A 14,189-nucleotide genomic window follows, 5' to 3' on the forward strand; every position below is an offset into this window, starting at 1 on the left:
ATTTTTAAAATGCCTTGTACGACCGTATTACCAAACAAGTAAGCAAAGGCTACAGTCGAGCGGGGCCGACCGTTGAATACCCTACAACACTATAATAAATCGTACAGTTTATATAGGCGAGATACTCGAAAGGATTCCACAAGATATGTGACAAATCATAACAGAAAACCATCAGGTTTCGTTCTCTAATTTTCGAATTATAGCAACTTAAACGAATTTGCTCATTTCCAATTTATTGGTAGATGTTGCACGTAAATGGGCTTCCTAGATCTGGAACCAATATTTCCCAAAGACCTATAATCTCCCAGAAGTGGCAAAAGATTAACATTTATTATTGGTTTTTGACTGAAACGCATCCATATGAGATGCAGAATTTTGACTATATTCTTCCACGAAATCAGCGTTAACGAAATATTCAGAAGTGAGTCTTTTCTGTATTTGTGAATTCTCCAAAAAGTCACTGGAATGGACATTTTCGTATTTTGTCTACAAAAAGTGGCAAACTATTTCACACATTGAATATTTTTGGATGGCTATCCAAAACTTCTTGGCTTTTGTAATGTCCGGTAACCCTCATTCAAATGTGCGTGAGGATCGGGCGATAATTACGACCTGCTGACAATTTTGCAGTTTTTTGGTCCATTTCAACCCCTAAATATATGGCGATCATCTCCAAAAAGAGTAAGCTTCTATTCTGACCCTCATCTTATCTCCATGCAAAATTTCGTAAGGATCGGGCCATAAATGAGATCTGTGATATCCTGATATCCTAACTACTTAGCTTTGTTAGCTGTAGAAATATTACCAAATTTTTAATTCAAAATGAAAATATGCCAAAAATATGACAAAATTGAAAAAATATGAGAAAATTTTACAAAATCAATATTTTCATCTTTAGAGAAATATTTTTATGCGATTTTTTTAGACGTTTTTTCTTTCCTGCCAAGAGGCCATTTTGAATTAATGAAAACTGTCGAAATCAGTTCAGCCGTTCTCGACATATAAGAGATTTTCAAGCCTATCTTCTTTGATAGACATATATATCGAACATATTTTGCTATATATCCGATTTGTTGGATGTTAACATCAATGTAAAGATCAGAAGTAACCTTGTCATGGCTTTGTGATTTCCCCGGGATTTAAAATATTCGCGGTTTAATGAAAAATTTTGAATTTTTTCAACACAAAAGATATGGTCTATTTTACCCGCTAAATATTATCCGATGGCCACCAAAATTGGTAGGCTTCTTCCCCGCCCTAAACTCTAGCTACATGCGAAATTCCGAAATTTTTTCAGTATTTGGTCCATTTCAACCCCTAAACATTTGGCGATCATCTCCAAAAGAAATAGGCTTCTATTCTGACCTTAACCCCACCTTCGTGCAAAATTTCGTAAGGATCGGGCCATAATTGCGACCTGTAGCGTGATTACAAATTAACATGGACAGACGGACGGACGGACATACATAGCTAGATCGACTCAGCTCGGCGAGCTAGGAAGATCCATATATACTTTCCTATATGGGAAACCAATATTTCGAGGTGTTACATAAATTCTGGCCCAATCAAACTTATAATACCCCCAACACATAGTGTTGTAGGGTATAAAAAATCGTTTTGAAAACCGAAAAAAAAAATATATATTTTAATAGATCCATATTTTCGTACAGTCCCTTATATTGTATCCAATATTCAGTGTTTTCATGATTTTAGCCACAGTTTCCAACAGATTTTTATACCCTACACCACATAGTGGTAAGGGTATTATGTCTTTGTACAGTTATGTGTAACATGGAGAAGGGCGCGAGATAGACCCATAGTTACTTTTGAGGATCTTCATAAAATCAATTCCTGAGTCGATTCGTCCGTGTGTCCACCATCACACTCGTAATATGCACTCCACAAAAATTATATTTCATAGAGCTAAGAAATGCATTTGCCAAATGTTATTGAGATCTGTTCAAATTTAGACATAGACCCCATATCGGTTCAGATATAACTATAGCTCCTATATATATATATATATATATATATATATATATAGGAGCTATCCTATATGCCTATATATATATATATATATATATATATATATATATATATATATATATATATATATATATATATATATATATATAGGTCCCTCACATGCGTAATAGACCCTCCACAAGAACGATATTTGGTACCAGTTAACTTATGGAGATCAAAATTATCTCTGTTAAATTTTATCGTGATCGGATCAGTTTAGGATATAGATCCTATATATATGCTTCATCATGTTTATTGTGCACCAAACGGCTAATATCTCTCCAAATAACCTGAATTTCGGCACATCCGACCAAATTTCGAGAAAATCGGTTCAGATATAGCTCTAGCTCCCATGTATATGTTTCACCCTATTTGGGGTTTAAGTCCCTCACATGTGTAATATGCCCTCCACAACAATGGCATTTGATACCGGGCATCAGATAGTGCTCGAAAATACCTCTAGCAAATTTTATAGAGATCTGTTCAGATTTTTATATAGCTTCGATATACATCTTCATCCGATCCGATATATGTAAGATCAGCCCAAATTGAATTGATTTTTTCATATTCAACCGAATTTTACCATTTAGTGAAACTCGGTCGGGTATATCTATTGCTCCAATAAAAATTGTTTAATGTAATCCTTATTGAAGTCATAACATGCACTACGCAGTAATGTTATTTGGTTCATAGTTGGTATCATCTACTTCACATAAATCCCCAATATAAACCTTTTTGTTACGTGACCTTTACTAAATAAGCATAGTGGTGTAGGGTATCATATAGTCGGTCGCCCTACTTTTATAACTGTGAAGTCAATGCCAATTTTTGAAATAAAAAAAATATTTTGGATTTGGTGGGATTTTAAATTTGTTGACGAGAGCATTTAGCAAAATAAGGAATAACCAAACAAAGAAATACGAAACTAACCTGTGATTATTTTTGTTTTGGTTTGATAAAACAATGGAGAACTTGAAAAGTAATGGGTGGGGAAGGTGGAAAAAACGGGGATCGTTAGAAAAATAAAACAAAGCCGTTCAGTGAAATCGCCATCGCAGAGTGTTTGTTGAATAAGACTCAAATACTACAGGTTACTCAAATACGCCAGGTCCATATCTTTAAATCTATCACTAATGACTTTGTAAATTTAATAAAATTTGAATATTCGCGCATTTTTTTTATTTTCCAATTACAAACATTCACATTTTTTCTATTATTTCTTTCTATTTTCAACACACAAAAAAAGAATTTGTTCAATTGTCAATGTTGAAATTGGTTAACGTCGAAATTATGGTCGTCCGACTTATTTCGGTACCTTTCATTTAAATACATGTACAAATGGGATGGAATTTGACACTCACGACCGGATTGATCCTAGAAGCTAGTATGTCAAATTTGGTGGAGATCGGTTCAGATATAGTCATAGCTCCTATATATTTTTTCATCCGATTTGTTATATTTATTATCCACAACCGTAAAATGCACTCCCTAACTACGATATTCAGGGAAATATATCAAATACAGCTCAGAAATATCTTTGCCAAATTTTATCGAGATCGGTTCAGATTTGGATATAGCTTCCATATATATCTTTATCCGATTTCAAATTAATAGTGCACCAAATGGGCAATACAAGTCCGAATTTAAAAGACACAAATGCTTCGGCATATTTAGTCCTTTGAACTTTAAATTATAATTATAATCATAGCGTGTATGATTGAATTCTCCCATACTTTTAATTTTAATGTGGAGCTCTACGGCCTCGTCGGCCTCGCCCGACTTTAAGACTTTCTTTACTTTTTTTTCATTTGTTAAGCCTTTATTTAGCATCTTTGTTTCTAAGGGCGTAGAAAATCAAATAATTTTTTACTCTAGCGTAGAGAATCATCCTACAGATAATTGTCCACATAGGCATTTATTTGAGTATAGTTACCACATTAGTGAACCCCCAAGTCCACTTTCCCAAACAATGTGCGGTCAGAAAAGAAAATTTGGTATTCTATTGAATTTGAAACTCCCAAGAGAATATTGGTTGGAAACGCAGATGTGGGATGTACGTCTATATGACATAAACTCCGAAATGTCAAATTGTGGCAGAAACATGAAAAAGCACGAATATTAATTTCTTTGGGTGTCATTGAATTATACTATGATAAACAAGTTAAAAAGCAGGAAGTTCGGCCGGGCCAAACTTTAAATAACCTCCACCATTTGGAACGAATTTGAAATTTTTCAAAAAATAAAATCCTTAAAAAATTCTGTTAAAATTTTAAAAATACCGAATATAGCCGTTATATTGGGGTCTATACGACGTGGACCCCAACATACATAGGCATTGTTTGTCATAAGCCATTACCATGTTCAAATTCGAAACTTGAAATAAACGGTGAATAATATAGGAAAAATCATCAAAATATCGTATATAGGGAGGTACCGTTATATCGGATATTATACCGTTATATATACCTGGACCAGCATAGACAATTTTCTGTCAACTTCAAATACGATATCCCAAACAATTTCGGTGGGTATTGTACCCAAACTCGTCAAAATATCGAATATAGAGAGGTACTGATATATGGGGCCTAAACGAAGACCTGGACCAGCATAGACAATTTTCTGTCACAGACTGTAGTTCCCTTTACGAACTCTAAATACGTAATTTGAAATAATTCCGGCGAATAATGACGCTAAAATCATCAAAATACCGAATATTTGGAGGTACCGTTATATGGGGGCTATACGAAGACGTGAACCTGCACAGACAATTTTCTGTCTTAGGATGTACTATCCATTTCGAACTTCAAATGCTAAATTTGAAACAATTCCGGTGAATAATGTCGCTAAAATCATCAAAATACGGAATATCGGGAGGTACCGTCATATGAAAACGTGGACCTACATGGGCCATTTACGAACTTAACCTGCGTACTGGAAAAATAAACATGTGTGCAAAATTTTAGCCTTCTGTCTCAATTCGTTCGAAAGATAGCGTGATTACAACAGACATACGGACAGACAGATAGACGGACATCGCTAAATCGACTTAGAATTTGGTGAGAAATTTACGAATATTATCGCGAAATATTCTGGACGGTGCATTAAAGCCTTGGGCACGCAAACATTTTGGCCGCAGACCTTGGACATTCCAACAGGACTCAGCATCATCGCACTCAGCACGCGCCACCCAAGAATGATTACAAAATGAGGTTCCTCGCTTCATTTCCAGCGCACAATGGCCACCAAAATCTTCGGATACCAATCCGTTGGACTATTGTGTCTGGAGTATTTTCGAAAGCAAGCTTGGCACTAAAAATACCATGGTGTCGGTCACCTCAAGCAAGCGCTTCGCCGGGAATGGGCTAAAATGCCACAGAGCAACATTCGGGCTGCATGTGACGGTTCCATGGCCGTTTGAAGGCTATAATTCGTGCTAAAGGTGACCAAATCGAACAAATCTAAGCTTATTTTAAAATTTGATGTTCTTTTCTACATTTTTCGCTTCATTCAATAAAATTAAAAAAAAAAAATAAATAAAAATTATGGCGTTTGACTTTGTTGCCTTTTTTTTCTCACCCTGTTTATACTTAGTTCAGTCTATAATTATTCTTTCGATGAGTTTCAAACGGAATGACGAACTTAATATACCCTCCGTACTATGTATGATGTAGGATTTCAAGGCTTATTTAAAATCGTGCACGCATTGCCGGTGTGTTTGAGTCGCCACGACATGTCGTGTGATCTAATAGGGCAAAATTTTAGAAATATTTAACATTTTCATAATATTAGAAATACATTAAATGAGTTTTAAAAAATAATTACCTTGATACAATGTCCGACAAACTCCACTAACTTTTCAGATGTTATTTCACATAAGATTAAAATATATAAAATCAAAAATCATTTTTTTCAGAATCAATGTCGCAACCTGGAATTGGAACAATTCTATCAATCGTATATGCAGCGATTGCGTGTCAGCTACCTATCGCTATTTGTCATCATAGAACTGTTGGTTGTCGGTGTACATTCCATCATTCTCTTGTCAACGATTGAGGTGAGTATTGTGCGTTGAACCACGCCAATCGGAGCTGAAGATTGGCCGTCCGCTTGATATGCCTCGGCTGTTACACATTATTCGTTTTAGAATCTCAGCAATGTGTCAACCGATATCTTTGCCTATCTCACCTGTGCTTTGTTGGTGTGGGGAATTCTGGCGCTTAACTTTCGCACAGAGCTCGTCAAACGATATACATGGATAATGTATGTCACGTCCTGGCTGGCAGTTTGTATATTGGCACTTACCGATATTGGCATATCTGTCTATCATGCTGTCATCAATTTGGATATATTGCGTCCGGCCTATGGCAGTTATATATTGTATGCCGTCTATATATTCATGCCCCTGCCCGACAATGTACATGCGTTTATGCTGGGAATGGCGGTGACCGTTTCCTATCTGATCGATTACGCCTTTGTGACATATCGCAAACACACGGATGGCACATATCGGGTTGATGTGAATAAACTGATAACGGAGGGTATATTCCTGATGTCGATTAACATGTTGGGCATATATTTTCGCATGATGAAGGAAATAGCCATACGTACAACATTTCTGGATCGACGCCAGTATGTCGAGGAGAATTTGTTGTTGCGCCATGCCAGGGAGGAGGAAGTAAGGCTGAAAACAATATTTTCATCAGTTATGTTAATCAGAAGTTAATTTTATTTTCTTATTACAGCGCAGTCTGTTGCTAAGTATAATCCCGTCACACATTGTTAGCAGAATTGAAGATGATGTCAAAGCCAGATTGGAATATAAAAGAGCCAAGAGACGCTCATCACCACACACGCAAGTATTGATGTAAGCACACGCGAAAATGATGGGTTTTGTAAAATTACTTATCTTGTTTGGAATTTATATTTCTTTTAGAGAAGAACCGGAACCTATCAGACGTTGGCGTCAACCGGAAGCCGAGTAAGTGAATAGCTAAACAATAACAGCTTGTTTATGACAAAATAAACAATAATTTTTAGAAGCAAAGTGGAATGGACGCGCTACGCCATATTTCATATCAATCACCACCGATAAAACAACAAACACAAGATGATGGCCTTATCGATTCTGAGTCGATTTATGCATGTCAGTCCGTCTGTCGACGTATTTTTGTGAACAAAATGCAGGTCGCATTTATTATCCCATTGAGATGAAATCTTCTAAACAATATTTGTATGACTCAAGGCCGAATCTTATTTAAATTGGTGATAATCGTTATTTATTTGATATTTAGATATAGCTCTTATAGGTCTTCAACCGATTTCGGGTTTAATTTTGGCACATCCTACCGGATTCAGTCTAGAAGCAAGTACATCAAACTTGGTGAAAATCGGTTCAGATATAACTATAGGTCCCATGCGTAATATGCACTCCACAAGAACAATATTTGGTATTTGGTTAAATTTTATGGAGATTGGATCAGATTTAGATATAGGTCCCACATATATCTTTATCTGATATCAGGTATATTGTGCACCATATGGCTAATATCGACCCTAATTGACTGAATTTGGGTAATTCCGACTGAATTCATTCTAGAAATAAGTACTTCGAATTTGGTGGAAACCGGTTCAGATATAGCAATGTCTCCCATTACTCCAGAACAATGATCAATGGTACCAGATATCAGCTCAAAAATAACAACAACAAAAACATCAACATCGGTTCAGATTTGAATATAGCTTCCATACCTATCTACATCCGATTCAAGGTTTTTTTGCACCAAATGGCTAATATCAGTCCAAATGGACTGAATTTTGGCACTTCCGACTGAATTCAGCCCAGAAGCAAGTACTTCAAATTTTGGTGAAAATCGGTTCAGATTTAGCTATAGCTCTCAAATATATATGTTTCATCAGATTTGATGCTAAAGTCCCTCACATGCGTAATATACACTCCACAACAATGATATTTGATACCGGACATCAGACACATTTCGAAAAAACCTCTACAAAAACTTATTGAGATTGGTTCAGATTTTTATATATAGTCAATATACATCTTATATGTAATATATGTTATGCCATGTTTACGTTAGAACTTTTTGTAGGGTTAACCGACTTTGAGAGGATTTATTTGAAGTATAAGTAATAGATATGACAATTGTAATCCAAAACCAGTCGGTTAACCCATTTATATATAAACATACTGTAATATCAGCCGAAATTGGACCGTGATACCGGTAGCGTAGCCCGACGTCAAGGTAGTGGACGGAAGAAAACAGCAACATCAGCAGAAATGCTTCGAAAAGTAAAGAAGCGACTTGATCGAAACCCGCTGAACCTATCGCAATATTCCATTTGGCAAATAATGAAAAATGAGCTCGGGGTAAAGCCATTGAAATTGCAAAAAGTGCAAACACTTACACCGCAACAGAAAGAAAATATACTCAAAAGATCTAAAGAGTTGCTTTGCTTGTCCGAAAGTGGTGAAATGCCGAATTATGGCCTTCAAACGGCCAATGAAACCGTCACACGCTGCCCGAATGTTGCTTTGCGGTATTTTGGCCCATTCCCGGCGAAGCGCTTGATTGAGGTGATCGACACTTTGGTATTTTTTAGTGCCAACCTTGCTTTCCAAAATACTGCAGACACAATTGTCCAACGGATTGGTTTTCGGAGATTTTGGTGGCCATTGTGCGCTGACAATGAAGCGAGGAACCTCATTTTGTAACCATTCTTGGTTGGCGTGTGCTGCGTGCGATGATGCTGAATCCTCTTGGAATGTCCAAGGCCTGCGGCCAAAATGTTAGCGTGCCCAAGGTTTTAATACACCCTCCAGAATATTTTCGCGATAATATTCGGCATTTATTCTGATACCACGGTCGATTAATACGAGCAGAGAGCGACCATCGGCTGTTATGGCGGCCCACACCATCACCATGGCCGGCACTTGAGTTCTGGTGGCCAACCGAAGGTGCATATTTTCAGCTGACCTCTTTATCAATTTGTTTGTTTACAAACTGCTGGACAACAAATGTTTTCAATTCGGAGAAAACAAAATTCGGCAGTTCGCTACTTTCGTCCAAGCGAAGCAACTTTTTAGCTCTTTTGATTCTATTTTCTTTCTGTAGCAGTGTAAGTTCTTGCACTTTTTGGAATCTCAATGGCTTTACCCAGAGCTCATTTTTCAATATTTGCCGATTGAAATCTTGCGATATGTTCAGCTCACGAGCCAGTTTTCGGCCACTGCGACCCGGGTTTCGATCCAGTCGCTTCATTACTTATCGAACCATTTCTGCTGATGTTGCTGTTTTCTTCCGTTCACTTCGTTGACGTCGGGCTACGCTACCAGTATCACGGAAAAGAGTGATGGTACGAGACACAAAAGATTTATTCACATTTAAATGCTGGAGTGCTCTAACGATAGCCACTTGTTGTTTTCCAGCCAAATATAAAGAAATCACACTATCACGCTTAAATTCCATCACGAATAACTTTTTTTCTGGAAAATTCTCACCAAAATGCTTATGTATGTTTGTAAACAATATAATAAGTTGTCACTGGAATAATTTCAATAGCTGTCGGACGAGTGGCTTAGAAATGACAGCAGTCTGAAGTTGGTTGCAGTTTTCTCATCTCACCCTGTATAGTTGGTATAATGTGCTTCACATAAATTCCCAAAAAAAATATTTTATGTTACGGTAGCTCTACAAAATACGCATAGGAGTGTAGGATGTTATGTGGTCGTCCCACCCGTCTTTTGACCATTCCTTACTGGTTTATGAATACAGATTGGTTTGTATTGTGCCGGCTGTAGTTTTGCTTCTTTATCAGCACCGCCTGTAATTAATTTTACTTATTTCCTTTTTTTTGCAGAAAATTGTTTATTGAGCCCCATGATAATGTCAGCATACTCTATGCAGATGTTGTAAATTATACCCATCTTACGACGACATTGGATGTCAAAACTCTTGTGGAAACTTTGCACGATCTCTTTGTGAGGTTCGATACAGCTTCCGAGGTATTCTTATTTTATATGAATTTTCCCCGAAACAAAATCTCAAATTTATCATCATTTTCTCTTCCAGGAATACAATGTCTTGCGTATTAAATTTTTGGGTGACTGTTATTATTGTGTGGCAGGTGTGTCCATTCCCAATGAGTATCATGCCAAGTGTTGTGTGGACCTGGGATTGCGTATGATTAAGGATATACGTGAAGTAAGGTATTAATGGAATGCACAAAGAGATGCTTAATGAAATGTTTAATGAATTTAAATTTCTTCCGAATTTAGAACAAGACGTAAATTGAATATTGACATGCGTATTGGGGTTCACACGGGACGCATACTGTCCGGTGTGTTGGGTGCCTGCAAACTGCAATATGATATATGGTCGAAGGACGTTGACATTGCCAATCGTTTGGAACAAACCGGCATGGCTGGCAGAGTGCATGTCAGTGAACAAACTCTGCGAGAACTTGATGGGGAATATATGTATGAAGAGGGCACAGCGCAGGGACGTACCGATCCAATCTTAAAACAACACGATATTAGGACATTTCTAATAAAGCCACCCAAAGTAAGTAGAGATGCTACAGAGTATTTTTAATTTCAGAAAATAATTGATTCATTTTATGCAGTATGCCTCATATAATGAACATCGGCGTCCCTGGGCCGGTGTCAAACGACAAATAGAACGTATACGTTCCGATACCACAACAGACTTTATGCAAAATAATATCCAGCAATTTAATCAAATTCGTACCCAGGCTAAATTGGAAATGAGCAGAGAGTTGGATAAAATGCCAATTGGAAGAATTCAGTAAGTTCTAAAATATAGTATTCTAGAGAGGATGTTCAGAGTTGTCCGATTTGAACGCTGCATATTGAAATCTTAACTCCAAATACATAGTATGGAGGGTAATTAAGTTCGTCATTCCGTTTGTAACTCATCGAAATAATTATGTTAGACCTAACAAATTGCGTATATTCTTGATCAGCGTAAAATTTAAAAATATTAGCCATGTCCGTCCATCTGTCTGTTTGAATTAATATAGGAAGCTAAAATTTTGTACTGATCAGTCTTTTGTCTGCAGGTCAAGTTCGAAGATGGGCTATATCGATCCACGATATCGTATGTCCCCCATATAACGGTACCGCCCGATATTCGATATTTTAAGGATTGTAGCTAAATTTTTCAATGGAATTGTCTGAAAATCCTCACAAGGAGTTTCTTCTGAGAAGTTTGTTCATTGGAAGAGAATTGTCTATATAGGTCCACGATATCGTATGTCGCCCATATGACGGTACCGCGCAATATTCGGTATTTTCATGATTTTAGATACATTTGCCAATGGAATTGTCTCAAAATCTACACAAGGAGTTCCTTCCGAATATCTACCCCCTGGAAAATAATAACGGAACCTCCCGATATTCGGTATTTTGTTGATTTTACCGAAATATTTTACAGGAATTGTTTCAAATTTCGGATTTAGAGTTTGAAGCTCGTAATGAGTACTACAACCTATGCCAGAAAATTGTCTTAACAGGTCAATTTGTAGTACGTTTTGGTATAGACCACATATAACGGTTTTCCAATTGAATTGTCTGAAAATCTACACAAGGAGTTCTTTGTGGGTACTTTACCGACTGGAATAGAATTGACTATATAGATCCACGATATCGTATTTCCCCCATATAACGGAACCACCCGATATTCGGTATTTTGATGATTGTAGCCACATTTTTTTAGAATTGTCTAAAAATCCACAAAATGACTTCCTACTGAGTACTTTACCCGCTGGAAGAGAATTGTCTATATAGGTCCACGATATCGTATATCCCCCATATTACGGAACCTCCCGATATTCGGTATTTTGATGATTTTAGTCAAATTTTTTACAGGAATTGTTTCAAATTTCGTATTTAGAGTGTGAAGCTCGTGATTACTACAACCTATGCCAGAAAATTGTCTATGCAGGTCCACGTTTTGGTACAGCCCACATATAACGGTACCTCCCTTTATCCGGTATTTTGATGACATTATCGACATTATTCACCGGAATTGTTACAAATTTTATAATAATTTTGAAGGTGGAGGGTATTAAAATTTCGGCTTGGTCTTATTTAGCTGCTTTTTACTTGTTTTTTTTCCTTCGGGAACGTAAACGAAACAAATCGGGAGATATAATTATTCAAAATTTCGACCCGTTGTGTGTGGGATGCCAGAAGGAGGTCCACTCCTTCTACCCTATCTTTGGAATGTGTTAAATTTGAAGGCAACCCGACTTCACAACAGTTATAATTATTCGAAATTTTGACCCTTTGTGGGGGGAGGTACTTGATGGAGAGGGCCACTATTGTCCTAGCGCCAAGCAAAGTATTGGGATTGGCCAAGTTTGCGCAAAATCGAATGATTCTTTCCTCTTTTGAAGTAAAATATTTTCGTTGAAAATTTTTAACTTTTGTTGAAAAGGCACCAGAAGGAATGAACCCATATTGCCCATCTCCGAGTTCGATACAAAAATTTTAAAATTTAGTAAACTTAGGTTCGCGTTAGCCGGTGCCGGACATGCCCAGAGTAGAAAATCTGAATTCCCGGCCGGCTACTTACAAAAATATTAAAATTTAGAAAACTTAAGTTAGCTATAGCCGGTTCCGGACATACCCCGAGGAGAAAATCTAAGTTTTTCGCCTTTTATGTCCGTGGGGATTATGACACGAGACCGCCAGCTAGCCATAGACGGACACCTTTAGATCGACTCTAAATGTCCTGAAACGGGTTCGCTTCAAAAAGACCTAGGGTCTAAGACTGTTATATCGATGAGGCACGTTTGGCCTATCAAATAATATATACCCTATGTAGCCACATGACTGAGGGTATAATAATGGGTTAGTAGATTGATTTGTAAGTAGTTACGACTGCCAAAAATTGGCTACAAAACTAATTATTTGCTAGAAATCATATTATTGATGCAGAGAGAGAGAGAGAGAGAGAGAGAGAGAGTTTGAATTCTGATGTTAATGTAGATGAGTGGATTTAGCTCCCAATCATATCTGTATATTTCCCGAAAAAAATAATTAATAACTAAATTTTATTTCATAGACTATTGCATTTGTTTTTGTTAATTCAATTTTAAACTTTAAATTCCAGAGTTTCAAAATTTTGCTTTGATCGCTCAAAACGTTTAACTCAGGACGAACAAGAAGAACAGAATTTTCGACGAAATATTACTTCGGTTGGCTTGTTCTTCAAGGATTGGCGTTGGGAAATGCAATTTCTGCAGGAACCAGATGACATGCTGAAGTACAGCGTGATCATGGGTGTTATAATCTTTTTCGGCATCATGGCTATACAATCGATCAATAAAGTGTAAGTTCTGGCTAAGTTATGAAAATGAACAAAGAATTAACACTTGATTTATTCACAGGCAATCGGCCAACTTTTGGACCACCAATGCTCTGTACATAATTCTAATTATAATTGTTATATTCTTGACATGGTTCAAGAAGCTGTGGATCATGTTTTGGGCAGAGACAATACAATCGGAACCGGAGAATAAATTTGTCTTGTTTTTGTTCGACTCTTCGAAGAGGATACAGAGTAGTATAACAGCGCGTGTAACGATTTATCTGCTAATTATTGTTATACACTGTTCGGCAACATTTATACAATTGGTAAAATATTGTCCTCGTAAATTTGGAATTTCAATTAATTATTCTTTTTCAATTTAGCTAGATTGTAATAACTGGCCCGTACTATCCGATGGTGATTCGAAAAATTCAACCAATTTCTTTAACAATGATCATGCTTGCGATGTGGGCTTCAATCCTTGGGTAAGTGTTTAGCCAGTAATAAACACAAAAATTAAAAAAAAAAAAAAAACAAAAACAAGTATGCAAAGGCTATAAACGTGCGGGGCCGACCATGTGATACCCTACAACACTACAATATGTTAGAAGCCCCATTATGTCCAAAACCATTTTTGGAAGATTTCGCTTTTGAATTGATGTCACGGAGCACTACCGAAATATTACCCTTAGCATTTCGACCCTGGACATTTACCCAATATTTACGCACTCTCATGTCGCAATATTAACTCTCTTCTCATGCGTGTCGATTGGCTTCAATTGTGTGATCAGGAATTTTTTTCTGTTTTTGGTT

The 14,189-nt window shown here is 36.9% G+C and overlaps 1 protein-coding gene across 2 annotated transcripts in view; it reads left to right on the plus strand.

Moving 5' to 3' along the window:
- The window catches only part of LOC101898055 (adenylyl cyclase X E), a 37,656-nt gene that overhangs the window by 19,828 nt on the left and 3,639 nt on the right, over window positions 1–14,189 (plus strand). For both annotated transcript variants that reach the window (XM_005175176.4, XM_011292624.3), the window contains exons 3-13: window positions 5,939–6,079; window positions 6,170–6,700; window positions 6,768–6,889; window positions 6,959–7,003; window positions 9,901–10,045; window positions 10,113–10,249; window positions 10,319–10,604; window positions 10,666–10,847; window positions 13,179–13,397; window positions 13,456–13,702; window positions 13,760–13,861. In XM_005175176.4, the coding sequence (XP_005175233.1) occupies window positions 5,939–6,079; window positions 6,170–6,700; window positions 6,768–6,889; window positions 6,959–7,003; window positions 9,901–10,045; window positions 10,113–10,249; window positions 10,319–10,604; window positions 10,666–10,847; window positions 13,179–13,397; window positions 13,456–13,702; window positions 13,760–13,861 (2,157 nt within the window). The remainder of the gene's footprint in view (window positions 1–5,938; window positions 6,080–6,169; window positions 6,701–6,767; window positions 6,890–6,958; window positions 7,004–9,900; window positions 10,046–10,112; window positions 10,250–10,318; window positions 10,605–10,665; window positions 10,848–13,178; window positions 13,398–13,455; window positions 13,703–13,759; window positions 13,862–14,189) is intronic.

This window comes from Musca domestica, unplaced genomic scaffold, assembly GCF_030504385.1.
Source record: "Musca domestica strain aabys unplaced genomic scaffold, Musca_domestica.polishedcontigs.V.1.1 29, whole genome shotgun sequence".
Classification (NCBI taxonomy): Eukaryota; Metazoa; Arthropoda; class Insecta; order Diptera; family Muscidae; genus Musca; species Musca domestica.